Source organism: Callospermophilus lateralis, chromosome 13 (genome assembly GCF_048772815.1).
Source record: "Callospermophilus lateralis isolate mCalLat2 chromosome 13, mCalLat2.hap1, whole genome shotgun sequence".
NCBI lineage: Eukaryota > Metazoa > Chordata > Mammalia > Rodentia > Sciuridae > Callospermophilus > Callospermophilus lateralis.
Window position 1 is genome coordinate 34,964,046 of NC_135317.1, and position 22,376 is coordinate 34,986,421.

Here is a 22,376-nt window from a genome sequence, read left to right on the forward strand (position 1 = left end):
TATTTATGGGGCACAGTGTGACCTTTCAGTACGTGTGCATGGTATGTCATTATCCATTTAAAGTAATTGGTGTATCATTCCTTCATGTTGGGAACATTCAAAATTCTCTCTACAGCTGGGCATGGTAGCACATGCCTATAATGCTAGAAGCTCTGGAGGAGCTCGCAAGTTCAAAGCCAGTCTCAGCAACTTAGTGAGGCCCTAAACAACTTATTGAGACCTTTATTTAAAATAAAAAGTCAGGGGCTGGGGATACAGCTCAGTTGGTGGAGTGCCTGCCTTGCATGCAAAGGCCCTGGGTTCAATTCTCAGCACCCAAAACAAAACAAAACAAAACACCCCACAAAAACCCCACAAAATAAAACATCCAAAAAAAAAAAAAAAAGGCTGGGAATGTGCCTCAGTGGTTAAGCACCCTTGGGTTCAATCCATGGTACCAAAAATAAATAAATAAAACTCTCTACAGCCTATTTTGAAATGTTCAATTAATTGTTGTCAACCAAAGTTATCCTATTGTGCTGTGGAACATTGGCAATTATTCCTCCTGTCCAACTGCATCCCTGAAATCATTGTCCACCCTTTCCCCATCTATCCCTCCCTGATGCAAACATTTATTGAGGTCATACTGTGAATTAGACCCTGATAGGGACTGAAGACATAGACAAAACTGTGCTCTGACAAGGGACAAGATAGCCTGTTCTTGCTGCCACACAATTTTCACTGTACTGTGAGTCAGAGAGACATGTCAATCAAAATACAAATGAGTAAGACACTAAAACAGAGGAAGTCAAGTACATCCAGTGTCCATTCCTGACCTAAATTTGGGAGGCCAGGAAAGCTTCCTGGAGAGGGTGACATTTAAGGCAAGACTGGAAAGATAAACACAGTTATTCAGGGAAATGGGGAGGGAAGAGGGAGGGGTGTTCTAGGTAAGAGGAATAGCTTTCCAGGAGAGATGGGAAAGAGGGGTAAACTGCAGGGAGCAGAGTGGTGGCCCATGGTGAAGGAGTGGAGTGTGAGTGAGAAGTCTGAAGATGCCTGGACCTGGAGACCTTGGAAGACAGGAGGTTGGACTTTATTCTAAGATCTGTGGGAAACCACCCAAAGATTTTATTCAGAGAGCAATGTGACCAGATTTACATTTTGGAATATTTGCTTTGACAGCTCAGATCAGAAGGAAAAGACTGGCAAGTGTTAGAAGATAGATGTGGCCTAGAATAAAGAGGTATAGTGGAAATGGACGTGTGTGAAATTTAGATATATTTAGCAGACGAGTTAGTAAGTGATTGATTGGACGTGTGAGGAGTCGAGGTTACTCCCAGGTATCTGGAAGAGAGGAAGAAGAAGGCCAAGCAAGAGGAGAACTAGGACATGTTTGCTAGAAGTGTGCATAGGGAGTCATTATGACTTTGGGGAAAGAAACTTCTGGAAATAAGCTGGAAGTCAGAGAGTTGAGGAGGGAGTTGGAGAGGAAATGAGTAAAGACAGCGAAGTTAGCCTGTTTTTATAGAAGTTTGGCTTAATGATAGAATGATGATATACACACTGGCCTGGTGGGTGGGTGAAGGGGAGGGATAATAAGAGAGAGGAGAGTTTTGAGCTTTGAATCCTGCTTGGAAGTAGCTGACACAATAGAGAAACTCATGTTAAAATTTTGTGAGGAAAGTGGGGAAGACCATGCGATAGAGGATTGTGAGAATGGACGGGATCCAGAGATGACCTTAGCCAAGAGGACTAGTACCTCTTCCATTGTGACAGAAGCAAGGGATGAAACAGTTGGTGTTAATGCTTTGTTTCGTAGCACAGTTATTTTAACTATGTTCTTTTAAAAATTTTCTCTACAGACACTACCCAAAGCAGTCCTTCACCACAGTGGCAGATACACCTGAAAATCTTCGCCTGAAGCAGCAAAGTGAATTGCAGAGTCAGGTAATTTCTGAGAGCTCTATTTTGTGTATATTGGTATAAAAGATTATTCTAATGGCCACTCTTCTAAAATTTTTGTCATTGTATTATTCATGCCAGTCACCAGCCAGCAGGATGACTGACAGCAGGCCTGTTTGGGAATTCTGGGTGATAGTATTGAACATCTGTATTGTTCCTGGTCTTGGATCATCTTGATATTGTTGGTTCTGTTATTCACTTGGGACTAGAGCAGATAAATGAGTTCTGGTCAGAGTAAGTGTTTTCCAACAATATTGATATATTTGGCCCCAAATATTTAAAAACATTTTATAAATAGCTTTTCCACACCGCATATGTAGGGAAAACACAAGGTGTTAACTTGACCCAATTGCAGTGCATGTGGGGCTAACACCCCGTCTGTGTATCTCACACCAGCTACTAGCTTTGTTTTCATCCTGTCACTTTATTCATATTTTTTTCATATGTCACATTGACAGCATGAACAAAGATTAGAACACCACAATTGGCTCCCACTCAACCATTTTGGATGCCAACTTGCCTTCAATATGGTGAAGCACATCGGCTAAGACTAGGGTTTAGAATGGCAGGGTTTCCTACAGGGACACTCAATTACTTTAAGAAACACAGGACATTCTTTCAAAGAAGGGACCTTGCCTGACAAGGTACAGCGAGATGGGCAAAAACTAATTTCAGTCCATTGATCAATGGTGTAGTAAAGCCACACCAAGGAAGGAGGAAGGAAGGCTGGATGGTAGGCCCCCTTCAGCTGTTCATTAGTTGTGGCCTTGGGGCAGCTGCCCTGATTCTTTGTGCTTTTGTAAAGTAAAATGGTCTCTGTTGTCTACCTACCTTGAGGTGGCTGCAAGTATCAAATGGGGGCAGTCAGATGTGAAAGCATTTTGAAAAGTTAAAAAAAAAATTGTGACTGGAGAGTCTGATGATGGTTTCTGAGAATTCCTGGTGTGAAGAAGAAAAATCAGAACATATGAAGAGAAAGGTGCCTAGTTAATAGTCTTTGAAAATGTCAGTCTCAAGTTCTTCGTGAGAGTTATTAGCTTGTAGTCACCAAGAATAAAATTATTTCCTTGGTGTCTTAATCACAGGGGAGATTGTTATTCCCTTCCTTCTTTTTCTATGGAACTTGGAGCCATTTCTAAGTCTATTCAATTACAAAAAATAGAACTCAAAGAAGGAGACTTGTTTGGGAGCTAAGGTTTGATTTTCGTAAAATACCAATTGTTGTGTTCTAAGTCATTATGTCTAAAAAGTAAGTGCTGGTCAAAGAGATATACTGTTATGGAGGCCAGCAAGGATTCCCCTGCCCCTTTATGCTTCTGGGAGTACCACAACTTGGTTCCAGTCTGTGAAGATCCATGTGCCTTTCTTCCATATGCCAACTTAACATTAATCAGAAAATTCTAGGTAAATACTTCAAACATATTCTGGTACTGTGAAAAATAATTTATAATTAGTTTATTCTCCCTTCATTGAGTCTGTAGGGCATTAAAAAAAAAAGAGGACTAACACACTGGAATGACTACATTTAATTGAATGACTACGTTTAATTGAATTGACAGTAAGAACTTGGAAAGGGAGGGATGTGTGTGGACTGTGCTGGGTAGAGTTTCATGCTAGAGGTGGGGAACCCTTACATGTTCTCTCTTCCTTTATTTTTCTTTCTCTTTTATTCCCAGCCCTCCTTCTCTTTGAGAGGGTCATAAACACCACCAACAGTTTATACCTAGGGGCTAAATCTTCTCAATCTTTGGGATCCATGTTAGGTACCAGGTTGTCCTGATAGAATTGTATCAAATGAAAGAGAATAAACAAGGACACCAAAGTGGAGTCATGAAGGTTGAAGAGGATTTTGGTGTAAACACTGACTCCTTCCTTTTGAAGGCACACGCTCTTTTCAGGCCCATGAGTGGTTAGAGGTGCTTCAGTTTAGCTCAGAGGCAAGGGTTTGTTGATTTCCTACTATCTATGTTTGGAAGCGCAATGAAAAAAGGAGGTCATTGTTTTCTTAAAGGTTGTTTTCATTATTCCCCATGTAGCAAGCTTCAAACTTTGCAAGCCACCATATGCAGATACTTCTAGATGGTGGGAGAAGAGGTAAGAGAGATATAGGCAAAGTATATGGGGTCACCAGCCAGTGGTCAGGAGAAGGCCCTGGAGTCTCTAAGATTTTGCTCCACGTGGACATGGTGGCTCATGCCTGTAATCCTAATTACTAGGGAGATGAGGCCAGAAGATTGCAAGCTGGGGCAATGTAGCTAGACCCTGTCTCAAAAACAAACAAATAAACAAACAAAAATCAAAAAACAAAAAACAATCAAAAAACTAAAAAGGACTGGGGCTGTAGCTCAGTGGTGGAGGACTTGCCACATATGCTCAAGACCCTGGGTTTAATTCCTGGTGCTATGGAGGAGGGAAGATATTTTGCTCAAATGTGATCTTTAGAAAGAAAATGTAAATGTCATCAAGGAGGTAATATGGAGAAATTCTGTTCACTTCAAGAAACATGAATTGATTATCTATTATGCACAAGGAATTATGTTGAAAACGGCGATATGTCTTTATAAAGACATCTTCAACAGCCTTTTATTATTGCAAGCACATGATTTTTGTGTATTATTTCATATTTCATCAACTCTCAAACAAACCTACAAGATATTTATTACTATTTATATGTAGATAAAGAAGTCAAATTTTGAAGAATTTAAATAACTTGCCCTCGCAAGCTTAGCTGGTAAGAATGTGAACTTGGAATAGAGCCCAGATCTGTGAACCTCTGTTGTCCTAATAGTTCCCTGGTCTTGCTGCCCAGAAAAAGCCTACAAATGGATCAATAAGGAAATTAGTGCAACACAAGGGATGCTCCAGTGTATTTAAAGGTGGGACTGGTCATAAAGGGGAAGTATGAAGAAATCACTGGTATTTTTTTCTGGATGAGAGGTTATACTTCAATAAGAGTATTTCCATTTTTGCAAAAGCATGGAAATATAGCTTTCCTAATGGTAATACTCAGTAATGGCACTTGATCTAATTTTAGCCCATTGTATGATTTGATTCTGCAACAGATCATTTCCTTGGAGTTTTGATATCTAGAATTTGTGAACAGCTCACCAGTTGGGGTAGAGAATTGACTATTCATTCATTTTTAAATATTCTTTGTTTTGGTAATTTGTGATGGCACATGAAGCAAATAGGTTCATAGCTCCCAATCTTCAAAAATCTTGACATCTTTTAGAATTATTTGGTTAAAACTAGTACTCTTCTCTCAGTTCATTAGTTTACCAAATGTGCAAATAGGGTGGAAAAGCGAAAATTAATTTTCCATCTACTTTAGAATGTTGATTCTAGTCACACATTGTTATTTCATCCTTTACTTTTTCTTCCTTTTTTTTTCTTCCTTCCCTTTGAGAGGGTCATAAACACTGGAAGTAGTTTATTAGTTTATACCTATGTGCTGAGTCCTTTAAAGCTTTTTTTTTTTTTTTTTTTGGATCTGTATTAGATGCTACATTGTCATAGAAAAATAGTATCAAATACTGAAGAATAAAGCAGCTTCCAGGAGTTCGTTTTTCAGAACCGTACCAGGCAGTAGCTTACAGGCCTTTGTCCAGCTCCCAAACAACTTGTGGACATCTGCTTGGCCAGCTACTGACCACAGTGGATGTGGGCTGCCCTGGAACTTGGCCTTCAAGAAGAATAAAGGGCGGGGAAGGCCTTTTATCATCACTGGCTCCCTTTTCATCAGACATCACAGGATGAACTTCTTCAAAGAAATAACTTCAATGGTGCTTAGGAGCCCCGCTGGCCTGCGTAGCCCATTCAACAAGAAGCAAAAGTGAAACTTCACTCCCAGTGGGAATAATAACATCATAGTTCACCTGTGAGGTGTCAGGGTTTTATTGCTTTCTTTGGGACCATTTATTGCTTTCTTTGGGCCTATTATTATTATTATTATTATTTTGTTGTTGGAAAGTGAGTCCAGAATTTCAAATTTCTGACTCACACATGGAACTTTTGGAATCCAAACTCTTTGTAATTTGGGGAATCCTTCAATTTTAAAAACTCAAGCCAGATGAAAAACCCCTTACAGTAGAAATGTCCTTAGCTTGTTATTCTAATACACTGTTGTTGAAAGCATTTCTTTTTCCAGGCTGCATGGCACACACTCTTGGAATCGAAGGCTCAGATGTTTTGAGTCTTCTAAGTCAGGGGTCTGCAGATTTCTTAAAGGCATGGAACTGGGAATTTCAAGTGGAAGCCCCTCGGCCAACCTCCAGAAAAGAGAATACCGTGGAGCTGTGTGGCTGACCGTGGGTGTGGGGCCAAGCTCCTGCCTTCTCCACGTTACCCCTGCTTCCTCATCCCAGGGCCTTTGGAAACCCTGGGCCTCTGGAGGGGACAGTTTGGAAAACTATTGCTCAAAATGAAGCTGAAGTGTGAGCTGCTTCCCCACTTAGTTGTTTATATGGTTGGCTTAGCTGTTTGCAGTCATGCTGAAAATATTACGGATTGGGGATTCTTTGTGTTCCTAAATGGATTGTGGGTGATTTATGATTACAGATAAGATAAAAGATTGAAGATGATTATGGATAAGACACAAATGAAACTAGGGCCTTTGAGTCTTTACTTTGCAATCTGTGTTGATCCTTTTTTTAATCTTGCAAGTTTCTGCAGAGGCATATAAAACATGCTTTACAGGAAATATGATCTTTGATAGTGGTAAGGGTGAGAGGGTAACAAGATTTTTTAAAATAAGGAAGATGATTGTTAAACATCTTCATGGGAGGATTGGAGACACGTGTTTAATATAAGTATTTGGAAGCTCAAAAATGAGGTATTGTGGTGTGCTTGCCTTTCCCTAACCCACCCTTAAGCCCTTTCTGTATCTCTTCATTTTATGTTCCATTTTCAGAGGGTTTCTGCCTCAATTATCTGTCATCTAACCACCCAGTAAGGTGTTAATTACCTGCAGCAAGACCTCTGTTGGGTGGCAGTTTCATTTTAAGGAGCATCCACTGAAGCAGACTTCTTTGAAAGCAATGAATCCCTGACCAGGGACTGCAGTTACTATCAGATGATGACTGGTGCGCCATTTTGAATAGCATCATCTGTATGTTTCAAATCCCATTTCCTGGTTCCTTACAATGTCGTCATCAATTAGACCTAAATTGCACTTGTCCCTGAGCACTGTGCCACATTCTATGCCATTGGGGATACTGCAGTGAGTGAAACCAGATGAAGCTTTCCCCTCAGAGGACTTATGGTCTAGAGGGAAAGAGGGTGATAGTAAAAACAGCAGGGCTGGGGTGTAGTTCAGTGGTAGAGTGCTTGCCTGCCATGTATGAGCCCTGAGCTTGATCCCCAGAAATGGGGGAGGGAAATTGTAACTCTGATAAGACCTGTAGAAAGAGCTGAGTGTACGTTAACTATGTTCTTTTGAGGGTACTGGGGATTGAACTCAGTCAGAGGCACTAGACCACTGAGCCACATCCCCAGCCCTATTTTGTATTTTATTTAGAGACAGGGTCTCACTGAGTTGCTTAGTGCTTTTGCATCACCTGTATGTTTTTGCTTTTGCTGAGGCTGGCTTTGAACTTGAGATCCTCCTGCCTCAGCCTCCTGAGCCACAGGGATTACCGGCATGCTCCACCAAAGCTGACCTTAACTGTGTTTTAATTTAGTATTTTCTGGGAGTTGGAAGCCTGGTGCCTTTCTGCAGATGGACCCATCCTGGCATCTCAGAGTGCTTTGCTGCATCCTGCCCAGCCACAGACCCCATTTTTTCATGAGGGTGCATCTTGCCCTTCGTTTCCTCATCTTAGCTGACTCTACTCTTTGTTGGATCCTCTTACTGTCCCTTGTCTCATTGGGCTACTTCAGACTTCTAAACAGGAAGATAGTCTTTTCACAAAGTTTTTGTTGGTAGTTTTTATGTTTCTGAGGCTCTTGGACAAGAAAATGTTCATACGTGCCTCTTAACTTTCTCTTTTTTTTCAATTTAATTTTGACAGCTTTATTGGTCACGTCTTTAAAATTTTTATTTTTTACCATTTGTGGCTGTCCTTGCAGCCCATGGCAATGGGATTCTTGTGTATCTAGAGGTAAAAGTTCATGGGGGAGAATCTTCAGCATGTTTCTCTTCAAGGTTTTGAGGCAGTGGAAATGATGAGGGATTATGTTTCACATCTCGGAAGGGATGAATGTGAATAAGAACTTCAAAGGAGAAATATGAATTCACTCAATGTGGTGCATGCTGAGCAGATGTTAACTCTAACCCCCACAATTTCCCAGAAGTCAGATTTCTTTTTCATATTTTACTCCTGGATAAGATGATGTAAGAGACAAAAATGTCAATAGCAAGAGTCAGGAAGACAGCCAAGATGTTTTGACTTGCTGTGTCATGACTGGATTTTAGAGCCTTTAATCACAGGGGCCTGAAGTTCTACTCCTCACCCTCCTGAAAAGACCCATATCCTTTCCATGTGTTTCCAGAGTCTCAACAAAGTTGGTCTCTTGATTCTCTCCTGGCTCATGCTACCTGCCTTTCCACCATCCCTGCAGCTCACGGTGAAGGGCATGGATGGGTAAACTGGAGGTTATTTGCTGCTAACAAGTAGACTGGAATCAGATAACTGGCCCTGGAATTAGGAATTTGAATACAGGCTTGTCCCTTCATATATGTGGGGTCTGCATCCATACATTCAAGGAGAGAGAAAATACTCAAAAAAGAAAATGATGTCTGTATGGAACATAAACTGGCTTTTCTCTTCCTCTTGTCACTTTTTTCCTAAGCCACAGAGTATAACAACTACTTACATGGCATCTACATTGTAGTAGGTATTATAAATAATCTAGAGATTATTTAAAGTACATAAGAGGCTATGTTTAGTTACATGCAAATAGTATATCATTTTATGTTAGGAACTTGGACACGTTGCTAATTTTTGTATCCATAGAGGTTGGGGATGGTCCTGGACTTAATCCCCTGTGAATACTGGGGGATGACTGTATTGTCTATCCATTTTATGACTCTGAAGTCATGCCTCTAACAGCTGTGATGAGAAATTTTAAAAAAGATGCTAAATCAATGTATTTTTTCTTTCTCTCCCATAAATCATATTCTGCCATATCACCTCATTCATGGCCCTAGAGAAAGAAGCTGAGTGAATACCACTTTAGAAAGGAGGGAATATGGTCCCCTTAGAAAGGGAATACCTACCCCATAACTCCATCTTTTGGCTAGGGTCGATTGTAGGAAGAAGGCAGAATAATCAGAGACTGAATCAAGACCACCCCTCTTGGCTGGCTGAAGTCTCAGAGAGGGAAGATGGGGAGACTGTTAGATGGAAGAACAAGCCCAAAGCAGAGAAGAGCATCCCACAAGATACACTCCTAACCCCTGCCACCTCAGTGACAGACTTAACTCTGCACGTGGTGGGCGGGGTCAGAAAAGGATTTGTGTTTTTTTAATCTCATGAGGCATGGGAAGGGGACAGAAGTTCTTGGGTACCTTGTGAGGGATGTCACGGTTGCTCAGTGGAAAGCCCCCGGGGGGCACTGCCACTGTTGGAACAATGTGTCCTGGTAGCTAGGAGTGGGCTGTGCAGGCCTGGGTTGGTTGGATGGACCTCAGTGAACAGCAAAGAGGGACAGAATCTACATGGAATACCACAAAGGCTCTTCTAAAGCCAAAAAAACCCACCATACCATGAAGTCACCAGCCACAGTCTTCAGTGTCTGACACCAACAGGGTGTCCAGTGACTGACAAGAAAGATGCCACTGAAGGACACTTCCCACCTCCCTCTGGGGCCACCAGAACCCTCCCCACTCACTCACGTTTGGAAGCCATTTTGGAGAGGAGATGGGAAACAGGAAAATCTGAATTTACCAAGGTTGACTGTTTGAATCATTGACTGGACCGATTTTAATGCACGAAACTATGTTTAGTTCCTTCCACCTGAGTGTGGCAGGGACTTGTGAGCAATCGCAAGCAATTATAAGAAATATTCTTTATTTTATTTTGTATCTGAATACATCGTAGGTAAACTGTTAACCTGTCATACACACTTTGATTTTATTTGGTAAAATATAGCACTTGACCAGTCATCAGGAGATCTGGGTTCTCTTCCTGCCTCTTCCACTAAGTGGCACCATGGGCACCACTGACCTTTCTCAGGGCCTAAAAAGGATGGGTTGTACTAGGTCATCCCTAAAATTCCTCCCAGTTTTAATGATCTCTGATTTCAGAACAAAAAATATTCTGCATAGCATCTCAAGTTAGTAATAAAATAACTTGAGGAACAGAAACCACTATTCTTTTCTGCCCAAATAGTAAGAGCCAGACCCTGGATTCCATTCCACCATTCCCTTAAAAGCTGTCTCCCTGGACTGGTCCTGGGTCTTGGCTGAAGGTCATGCTCACTTAGATCCAGAGAAGTTGATAGACAAGTTAGTTTCACTTGGAAAATATGTCTGATTTTGTACAACACATGCTTAAAATCAACAGAGGACAAAAGAAAATAATGTCCATTCACTGAGAACAACTCATTCTGGCTTCTGTCTGAAGTCAAGAGATCAAGCTGTTCTTCCCTGTGCCACACATCTGTTGGTGCTGAGCACTATTTTACAAGGAATCACTAATGATCACTGCAGTAATACAACTTTGTCCCATCACCACACAAGTGAGTGGTGAAAACAGGAGAAATGGCAAACCCTTTGAAAACCAGAGTTGCAGGCAAAAATGCATTTCTAAGTGTTCATGTAAAAATTTTAATGCAGTGAGAACTGTGAGTCGTTTCACTTATCTCAGTTGTAAAACTTCTATAACTTATATTCAAGGTCATGTGTAACAGGGCATATACCTTTCTAAATTCTTCAGTAGATGTTTTTGAATTTTCTATGTGGCAATCACCAGAATAACTGTGCTCTTGTTATGCTTTCAGGAAATCCCCACCTATTTTAGTTTATTTTCTTTATGAATTCTTATTTTTAAGTTTGTTTTTCTTGAATGGTTTTGATTTTGAGGGGACTTTTGAACTTTAAATGTTGGTCTTTACAGGACTGGGGATGTAACTCAGTGGTAGAACATATACTTAGCCTGTATGAGGCCCTGGGTTTGGCTCCTAATACCATTGAGATGATAGAAGATATTGGTTCCTTCTCTTTAAATATTTCAATCTGTTCTTTAGCATCCCCATTTCCCATTTTTTGGGTGGGGGAGGGTACTGGGGACTGAACTCAGAGGCATTCAACCTCTGAATCACACCTCCAGTCCTTTTTTGAATTTTATTTAGAGACAGGGTTTCATTGACTTGCTTAGCACTCGTGGTTGCCGAGGCTGGCTTTGAACTCGAGATCCTCCTGCCTCAGCCTCCCTAGTTACTAGGATTAGAGGTGTGCACCACCACACCTGACTCCCATTTCCCTTTTTAGGAACAGTTTGTTTTGCTGAGTCTAATACTTCAGTTGATTCCGTGGACCCAAACAGTAGCTCAAAAATACAGAGCAGATAATCTAAAGCCGTCACATTTTATTAAATTAGTAGGTGCAGGAGGGAAACTGAGTATTTCTTAATACTCTTAATTAATTAAGAAAATAATTAACTAAGATTGACGGATCAGAGACTGAATCATGACCTCTCCTTTTTCTGCTGGTTGATGTTGCCGAGAATGGAAATGAGAGAAGTATATTAGCTGGATGGAGGAAGAAGTTCAAGGCAGGTGTATGGACTGCCTCATCCTCTCCTGCTTCAGTGACAGACTTGGGTCCTGCACAGCATGGTGGGCAGGGTGGTCCAGCTCAGAGACCATGGTGATGAGTTGTATTTCCCAGCATCTTGGTTTCTCACGTGGTGTGGAAGATGGTTGAAGGGCCAGTATTCCTTGTGGGATGCCAAGGATGCTTTCTGGGGAGCTCCCAGGAACTAGCCTTCATTTCTGAAACTATTTTTAGAATGGAGGATGTTGCTCTAAAACCACTACTTCAAGATGGCATCAGGCCACGAAGCCAAACTTGAAAGATGGTGGGTATCGGATTCAGAAAAGGCCTGTGGGGGGAATAACTCTAATGTCTACAGTGCATTTTGGAGTACTGAATATTTTGACCCTCGTTAAAGTCCATATGTGTGTGAGTGATTGTTATTTTATTTATCAGAACTTATCTGGCCTAGTCATCATTTCACTTTTTCTTAAAACTCTGTTTAGAGCTCTCACCTGACTTCAGAAAAACCTTTCAACTGGAATTCTGTGGGGGGCTTTTTCAAGAAATTCTCTGGGGAAAGATGACTATGGTAACTTCATTCTTTAAAACATTTCCATTCAGGATAATCATTATGGTGTATTCTGAAACAGGACCTCTATGTGGACTTCCAAGACTATTGCTTGTACCTTTTTAATGAGTTTTTTGCATTAAAAAATGTTCAGATAGAGCAATTAGAATTTCCCTTTTTATGTTTTGTCTTCTGGTGAAGGGTCAGGATGATGGCAAATCAGAAATGAAAATAACACAAATTTGATCCTAACTAGTATAGCAGTTCTGGGCCCTTTTTGATTGACACTCTGAATGTCTGTTTCTATGGATTTTTTTTTTTTTGAAAGGGAATCTGTGATCTGTGACTACCTTCTAAGAGAAATCCAAGAAGTATCTTCAGTTACAGAGTTAGCTTCCTCAGCACATTGTACTGTTAGGCAATAAATAGCTAATTATACTAAGAGTCAAATTCCAAAAAAACTGAAGAATAGTGAAGCCAAGAATCCTATCCTGTTTTAAATCAAATAAACAATCTTTGAGCCCTAAGAGAGATTTTTAAAAATTTAATTCTAGAATGGCTCTATGGCTCACAAACCATTAAAATTAAAACTGAATTAAATTTAATTGTGTTTCAGCTATTAAGAATATATTCTTTATAAGATTTCCCTTAAATTGGATAATTTGTGTCTGCAGCCATCTACCCTGGATGTGCCTGTTCCCATCTGATCTTGGAAGCTTAGGCAGGATCAGTAAGTTCTTGGATGGGAGAACAAGGTAATTTCCAAGGATCTGAAACTTTACATTCTAGAGCATTTAGTTCTCTACAGGAGTGCCACTTAAAGTCTTAGGGTTATGTGTGTGTGTCAGTATAATATGCATATATGTAGATATGCATATAATATATACAATATGCATATACATGTATATATGTATATATACATGTATATATATTTATACATGCGCATTCTTATACATGTAGGTATGTAGCTATGTATATTTATAAATCTATGTATAGTATGTATATCTATTATATATATATATATTGTATAAGATGAAGGGAACTTGAAAAATGATTTTCAAAAGACTGAGAAAACATGGATATCTTTTCTCTTTTGTTATCAATGGCAACATTTGATTTAATTTACTGCTAGTTTTAAAAACAGCTGCACTACTGCAGTATAAGTTCCCTGTCAAGTGAATCTTCTTGCATGCAATTCCTGTGTATTTTAGTCTTTCCCCGTGTTTTAAGAAATAGCTAGTGTGAGAAAAGTATAATAGAAATACTGTTATTTCTGGAAGTACGGCAATGAGATCTTTGCAAAATATCACCTCTTCCAGAGGACAGGACACCCATCTACCACCTAATAATAGGCATAAATGTAAATAAATAGTCTACCTGTTTGATGAGCCTTATTCTTTTTGTGTGGTTCGTCAACTTAATGTTTTTGGAACGTCTGTTTTCATCTCTGCCCTTTGTTTTAGATTTTAACTAGAAGCTGGTGGCCTTGGTAATTTAATGATTATTATTCAGTAATCCTGCCAAGCAATCATCAAAATTATAATACATCATTTAATGATAAAAGGGTGATAATGTATGAAACAAAGGAGAAAGAATAAAAAGTAGTTTCATGAAAATCAGGCTCTTAAAAGAATGAAAAATTAGATGTTTTCCTGAGAGGTGGACAGATGCCTGATCTTTCTTGGCACTAACTACAAATGGAGAAAAATCACAGCTTTCTAGATTTCAAACCTCTGCTAGCAAAGAAATCTCACCGAAGGCTCCACAAGCATTTCCTGTAATGGATTCTGTGTAAAGCTGCTTCAGTTATTTGTTGGTTTAATCTACATTCATTGACTGCCTCCCTCCTGGGACTCAGGGTGTGTGTGGAGGGCAGCCAGTAGAGGTGGTATGAAGTGCAGTTCAAGGATAGGACTGGTTCCTGATGTATATGTGTTGATTTGGTCTCCTCAAGACCTGTATCTCATTTGGCGGCTTCTTTTTTTTTTTTTTTCCTGTATCTCATTTGGCGGCTTCTTCTTCTCCTTCTCCTTCTTCTTCTTTTGTGAATGACCTTTGTTTTTATTTATTTGTATGTGGTGCTGAGAATCAAATTCAGTGCCTTACACATGATAGGCAAGTGCTCTACCACTGAGCCACAACCCCAGCCCATGGCTTTTTCTTCTTTATATGGTTTGGATATGAGGTGTCCCTCTAAAGCCTCTGTGTAAACAAAGGAGGTGAAATGATTATTAGATTATGAGAGCTGTCACTTAATCAGTTAACTAATCCATTTGATGCATTAATTTGGGTGGATTCCTGGGTGGTAACTCTAGACAGGTAGAGCATGGTTGAAGGAGGTGGGTCACCAGGGGTATGACTTGAAGATGATATATTTTATCCCTGGTTCCTGGTGCTCTCTCTCTGCTTTCTACCTGCCATGAGCTGAGCTTTCCTCCGTCACACCCTTCCGCCATGATGCTGTGCCTCACGTTGGGCCCAGAGCAACGGAATTGGCCCAATCTCAGACTGAACTTCTGAAATTGTGAACTCAAATTTTTCCTCCAGCAAGTTGTTCTCGTTAGGAATTTAGATCACATTGATGAAAAGTTGACTAATATACCTCTCATCTTCCTCTGAAATATTGACCCCCTTCTTGGAGCCTCCTCTTACTTTCCCTAGATGGATATCAAATTCTCTGAGAAGCTGTACTTTGGAGAAGACATGATTCTGTGCTTAGTTTTGGAAGAAGCCCTTTGTATTTTTTTTCCCCTCCCTCAGCATCTGTGTCCTTTGGTAAATTATTTGTAGAACTTGGTCCTTGTTAAAACAATGGAGGTCAGACCTATTTTGTTTGCTTTTTGGACAAAGGAAGCCTCCCCCAATAAAAGCCATATTTGTTATTTTCAGCAAAATCAAATTATGCAATCAGTAGTATCCCAACCCTCTTGTCATTCTCCAGACTGTACATGGGTGGTTCCTAACCCTCTTTGGGTCAGGGATCCCTTTGGAAATTCTGTGAAAGTCATGGAGCTTGCCCTCTGAGGAAAGTACAGAAGTCAACTTTAGAATATAAGATGCCAACTTTAGAATGTAGTTTCTAGGGGTTCAAGGGATAGTGAAGGCCTTCAGTGGTACCCTGAAGATCCCCAAGCATTATGGGGAGTGGTCCGGTGGCTCCAGAGGCACAGGGAAGAAAAACTGGCTGGACTCACAGGGCCTGGCAGACACTACAGACATTGCCACAGAAAGATGATGTATTTCCTGCTTTATAAACACAATTTATTTTATCCTAAATTAAAATATTAAGTTTTGTAAACATAATGTTAAACTGTTACTGTCTTTAAAAAAAAAAGTGATCTTGCAGTGACTGTTAAAACTTAAAAATACAGATTCTCTTAGATTCAGCAGTTCCACTCCTGGGTGTCTCTTTTGTAAAAACAAAATCATCAGCATTGAAGGCCTGTGTTCAGGCACCTCTATGATAGCATTGCTTCTAACAGCAAAAGACTGGAACCAGCGAGAAAAGGGGAGAGTGGAATATAGGATGATCATGCATATGGCAAGTATCATGCTGCCATTAAAAAGAAGGAAACAGCTATATCAAATGCCTTGAGGGGGTACCCAGAGAGGGTGAGCCAGTGAGAATCATAGATGCAGAAAAGTGTGTGAATGACAGAATCTTCCCCCCTGTCCACACACGTGTGTCTGTATCTTTGCCTACATCTATATGTCTCTCCTTATGCTTATATGTGTGTAGAGAAAAATATGGACTAATATAATCTAGGTTGTTAACATTGGTTTCTGGGGCATATATGAACCGAGCACATAAAAGGAAAAAAATCATAAAAAGTAAACTACATTATATATAATGTCTCTATATATGTAATGTGTGTGTGAGTGTGTGTGTGTATTCATTTATTTGGGTGAGCATATATTAAAGGAAATAATGACTTCAAAAACATGTTGCTTGTATGTTTAGATCCCATTGTCTGACTTCTTTCACAGTCAGTGTGACGCTGGAGGCTTATTGCTCAGGCTAGGATTTGACTTGACTAGTTTGGCCAGCCTGAGTTCTTCCTGTTGACTTCTTTCTTTTTTTTTTTTTTTTTTGGTACTGGAGATTGAACCCCCAGATGCTTTATCACTGAGCCACATTCCCAACCCTTTTTATTTTGAAACAGGATCTCCTTAAGTTGCTGGGGGCCTCACTGAGTTGCTGAGGCTGGGCTTGAGTTTGCTAATCCTACTACCTCAGCCTCCTGATTCGCTGGGATTACAGGCATGCGCCACTGCGCCTGGCTCCTGTTGACTTCTTAGATGGATTTCCTGGAACTTATTACTCTAAAGCCATTCAGTCTGTCAGCAAATGTTTATTGGATGTCTTTTATGTCACAGAATGAGGTTTTGTGCTGGGGAATACTCCAAGAACTAAGATGTGAGCTGTGTGTTTGCACATGTCAGGAATTGTTTGCATGTGAACTTAATATCTTTTTTTTTTGTGTATAGTGCTAGGGACTGAACCCAGGGTCTTGTGTAGGCAATTGCTCTATCACTAAGCTGCACTACCAGCCCTTTTTAAAAATATTTTGAGACAGAGTTGTACTGTACCTTTGGAGGATTAACCTAGGTCTATGAGGTTGGATACCTGGAGTCATGTACTATTGTCATAAGACTCTTAAAATTTTTACCACTGCTAAGCAAATTAAATATACACGAGAGAAGTAAACCTGTAATTCAGTTTTAAGACACTAAGGTATTTATTTGAGTCAGAAAATATACTTTAAATTTTTTAAAATATTGAAATGGGCTGGGGATGTGGCTCAAGCGGTAGCGCACTCTCCTGAAATGCGTGCAGCCCGGGTTTGATCCTCAGCACCACATACAAACAAAGATGTCGTGTCTGCCGAAAACTAAAAAATAAATATTAATTTTTTTAAAAATATTGAAATGGCTTTGAATTTTCATTGTTTATTTCATTAATGATGTCTCTGTTTTAGAGGAGATTTTATGAAGAGAAAAGTTTTTCAGACAGTACTGCTGTTACCAAATATGCCCAATATAATTTCTGAATATAAAATTAGTGTAGGTCAGATAAAGAGATGAATGGTTAAAAAAAGAAAACCCGGCAAATTCAAATTCAGTTGTTCAAATTCAACTGTTGTTAACAATTTATGGATATAACAATTTATGTATATACATATAAGAGAAAAAATTCAGGTTATATAATGCATTTTAATGCTTGTAACTATATGAGTGAAAAAGAAATTTGTACCCATGATACATTTTTTTTGATTCTTGATTCTTTGAACTACTTTTGCTTTGTTTATATATTTTTATAATAGAGATAAGAACTGAAACTTTTTTTTTAAGTATTTACAACTTATCTCCTTTCACATATTACTTCTCTGGGAAATGTAAAATTTGAGATTTATATGAAATGTCAAAATAAATAAAACAAAGTTTAGTTTGTTTGAAAATGAGTGGTTGTGCCTGTATAGACAACAGCCTTCACTCTCTCTGATTCAGTGGTCCTGTCTGAGAACCTTTTATCTCCTCAGCAGGATATACACAACCTAAGTCGATGCAGGAAACCCATGACATCATCCTCAATCAATAATTATTGATTGAAGAAAGCTGGTCTCAGAGCTATGCATTAGGTACCAGGAGGGAAGCAGAGGGAAAAGTCACCATTTCTGTCTTTGAAGAATAATCTGGTTCAGAAAATAGTTCAAGTGTACATGTTTTGACATGTTTCTATAACAAAGACCTTTTCAACTAACTAGGGAAATCAACATTAAAGTGATTAAAGGAGTGATTGTGGGACTGGCGAAGGGTTGGAGGGCAGGGACAATTGTCCTGTTCAGTTGTCAGTAGGCAATTGAACCAGAGACAAGACATGAAGGAGACATGAGCCAAATCTATAAAACTGTATCCATCCTAAAGGTGCCAGCTGGGGTGTGAGAGGTCAGTCAGGTGAAGCTGTGCTCCTGAGAATAGGAGAAACATTAGTAGCAACAGCTGATATACTTGTCAGCTTTCCATCATTAAAATGAAATGCCTGAGATAATCAAGTTACATAGAGAAAAGTTGTTTTTTTTTTTTGTAACAGGGATTAAACTCAGGGCCACTAGACCACCGAGCCACATCCCTAGCACATTATTGTATTTTATTTAGAGACATTTATTGTATTTTATTTAGAGTTGCTTAATGCTTTGCCTTTTTTTTTTTTTTAAATATATAAGGCTGGCTTTGAACTCACCATTCTCTTGTCTCAGCCTCCCAAAACACTGGGATTACAGGTGTGCGCCACACGCCTGGTGAGAAAAAGTTTATTTTGGCTTAAGTTTTGGAAGTTTCAGTCCATGATCAATTGACTGCTTTGGGTATGTGGTGAAGCAGCTTATTACGGCAGGAACACGTGGTGATCAGAACTGCTTACCTCATCACCAGGAAGCCAAAAAGAAAAATCTTCAGTTTTTGGTGAGTTTCTGATTTAAAGAAAAATAATTTCTATAACCAAATCCAAGTAGATTTTAGATCTGGTAAATATCCTACAGTTTGGGAGTTTGTAGGATTTCACACAGTAGGTGGTGAATAAGAGCTAATGGCTGAATTCCAGTGTTTATCTTGCAAAGTAATCTGCAATTCTGTATTTTTTCCCTGTGTAAGACACAAAGCTCTACTACAATTATTTATGAATAATTTCACATGACTCATGTTGGTAAGACTATTGTAGATTAACATTTAAAGAAGAATGTTTCATCAACCTTAAAAAAAATGAATCCTCCCTTCTTCCCACATCAGGGATTTTTTCCTCTTGTCTAAAAAGTACCTACTTCTTTTTAGAGGTTGACCTTTAGGTTGAGCTGGTAGTTTTCACCTCTGGAGAAGAAAAACAGAATCATGCTTAGAAAAACTCTGCTAGCCAAACAAATCACCCTGATTACTACAAAAGGAGAAAAGGAGCTTACTATATAAATATATAAGTATATATGTTTTTTGTGCATGTTTTTAGATCAATGCATAAATGAGAAGGAAGTGATACTGGAAAAAATAGAGAACCTATTTGGATTATATTTGGTATAGTGGGTGTAGTGGGTACTTCAAACTGCTACCTAACAGAAGCTCTTATTTTTCATTGGAAAGCAAAACAAATGGTTGTTTAAAATAAAATAAAATAAAAAAGACTAACTTTTGAAAGAGGGTGTTGGCTTGTTAAGGAACATCAAGCTTCTGCAATCTGGTCACATGTCGGGTGCTGTTAGTCACCTTCTAGTTATTGAAAATTGGGTTTTACCAATAATGGCATTATTTTTCTGTTTTTTTTTTTCTGGAGAATCTATGATAGTGCCATATCATGCCCTGCAAATTATTTATTTGGGGGGGGAAGAAGTTATGTCCTTCTTATAACCTGGAAAATTCTTCTAATATCCAGTACATCACTTTATGAGTGCTGGGGTTCCCAGCAGCCTGTCCTGGGGAATGTGTGACCCAGGGGCCCACTCCACCTCTAATGATGTACCGAGCTTCCTCTAGTACTATGCAGCTGTTCTCCCCATGGGACCCGATGACCTGTCAGCTTTTGGTTTCTGGCCGTCGGTTCCCATCCCCTGGGGTAGGCAGTGGTTCCAGGCCTGGCTTTAGGCTTTTTTATCCCTGATGAGCTCCGTCTCTCTGACACCTTTCCTGCAGTTTTCTGTAGAGAAAGTGGGATGTGTAGGAACTAATTGGGGATCCTCTTTGGGTTCCAGAGGAAAGCACAGAGAAGCCCAGGAGTATCAGAGTCAGTCCAGCAGGAGGGCAGGATCTCCTTATTGGCTTGGCCACCTGGCCCTCTATCTCTACTCTGAGCTTCCAGTCTTTCCTCTGTCTTAGGCTCCCACGGTGGCCATTCATGGCCACCTGATTGTGGCTTTCTTCTCTGTCTTCATTGCATTTGATTTCTCTTTACTATATTGTTTTTCTTCCACATCTTAGACTCCAACACAGCAGAACACCCAGAGATTTCAGTCTTTTGCTAACTGAGAGCTATTTTGGCGTGTTGCTTTCTTGTTTTGGGTCCCTTTTATCTGTTTGAAATAAATATTTAATCTTTAACCTTTTTTTCTTTTTTGTACTGGGAATTTAACCCAGGAGCAATTTACCACTGAGCCTCATCCCTGCCATTTTTAATTTTTTTATTTTGAGACAGAGTCTTACTAAGTTGCTGAGGCTGGCTATGAATTTGCAATCCTCCTGCCTCAGCCTACAGAGCCACTGAGATTACAGGAGTACACCACCACACCCTTTAACTAGATTCTTACCTAGATAATATTTTCTACAAATATTTTGTCCTCTCTTTTATAAATGCCAATCTTCTGCTTAACTCAAATGATCAGGAAGACTTCTCTTCAGATGTCTGTTACTTGCAGAAGGTCAGCATTCTGCAGCCCTATGCAGAAGGAGAGGAAGTTTGGCCAGAAAAAAACCCACTTTAAAAAATTTGTTTTATACATAACAGTGGAATGCATTTTGATACATAAATGGAGTATGTCTACAGAGAAAATGGAGTATATCTCATTCTTTTGATTGTACATGAATTACACAGGTTGTGTACTCATAAATGCATACAGGGTAAAAAGCCACTTTTGATGGGGGACATAAGTAAAAACCATCTCCCCATTCTACAGCATTTGACACTTAACCATCCCTGAAACTGCATCATGGGGCCCAGCTCTGTAGCTTTTAACGTGGATCATGCCAGGGCATGTAAGCCAGTGCTGCATGATAAAGCAATGATTAACCTGCCCTGTGGTTCTCTGTGGTCCTTCTGCCTAACTTTTCCCTTCCCCTAGTGGCCAAAGTTTTCTGAAAGAGCATGATGACACTGCCACAGGCCACTTTCCACCATATAACAATTCATGGCAGCGGTTAGAGCTCCATTTTTTAAAAACCTTTCATCAGAGGAGGAAGTACTTCATAGTAAATGTCTGCATTGCTCGAGATCATTTACCCGTGGAGTCTTCATTAGATTCTTCAGTCATTATGGTTTGCATCATGTGATCTTTTCTCAAACATCAGCAGGGTGAACCAACGATGAAATTGCATTTCTTTGAATTAGAGTACAGATGATTATGGGAGGAAAAAAGACATTACAGGAAAAATGTTCATGTTTATGTTTGAATAAATGTGGCAAGCTTCACAGCCTCCAAGACAGTTAAAGAAGTGTTTGTATGAGACGTGGACTAATGTGTCGAATCACCTTAGCTGTGTCTCTGAATGAATGTGGGCACAGTGCTTGGACTCTTGGATCCTGTTTATAACATGAAGCCCTAGACATCTAACAGGTTTGGTATGCATTTCTTGTGGGGCTAGGAGAATACAGCAGCTCATAGCTTTGATTTTATCTTAAGGCTCTAATATACATTAGGCAGTCCGTAAATGATTGTTGAAATAAACTGGAATCTACTCAGAGTGCCATCCACCCATCACTTTTTAATGCCCCTTCCAACCACCCCAACACACATGGGGGCTTCTCTGTAGTTTTTGGTAGGGTAAAGGGTAACCCTAGGATGAGAAAAATTTTAGCATCGCAGAGGATAATAAACAGTTAAAGCTTCAGTCTGGGAAAAAAAGAATTATTACTTCCTAGGGTTTATTTAGTTGGCTCTGACCCAAGACCTTGCTTGACCCTGAGTATCCAGCAGCCCTTCACTGGTTCCAGATGGCCAACCCTGTTTTGTGGTCAGCTCCCAGACCCTGTGGTGACTGTGACCTGCTCCCATGTTGTCCTGCAATCGCAGCAGTGTCGCAGACCTCCTGAGCTATGCACTAGATAGACAGGAGTCCCTTAAAGGAAAGATAAAGTGACGGAGTTAAGTGACTTCATTGGGGCTGGTTGTGAATTCATATTATGGTTTTTATAGGTATCAGATTTTACATATTGCAGAGTGTTAAAAGAAAAGCCAGTTGGATTGTTAATACAATATGCAGATAGGATAGTATTATTGCTTTGTGCTTTCTTATAATTTCTATTTTTTGTCATAGACATCTGCTGAGTTATACATATATGTTTTATTATGATGTCAAGAATGAGACATGGTTATAGCATTTTTATTGTTCTACCATTTCATATATATATATATATATGTTTATTCTTCCATCTTTTTTTTTTTTAATCTGCAGTCCCGGTCCCTGTTTTCTCAA

At 39.6% G+C, this 22,376-nt stretch overlaps 1 protein-coding gene across 3 annotated transcripts in view; it reads left to right on the forward strand.

The window, feature by feature from the left end:
• Window positions 1–22,376, forward strand: part of Nebl (nebulette) — a 329,606-nt gene that overhangs the window by 132,522 nt on the left and 174,708 nt on the right. For all 3 annotated transcript variants that reach the window (XM_076831544.1, XM_076831545.1, XM_076831546.1), the window contains exon 3: window positions 1,845–1,929. In XM_076831544.1, the coding sequence (XP_076687659.1) occupies window positions 1,845–1,929 (85 nt within the window). The remainder of the gene's footprint in view (window positions 1–1,844; window positions 1,930–22,376) is intronic.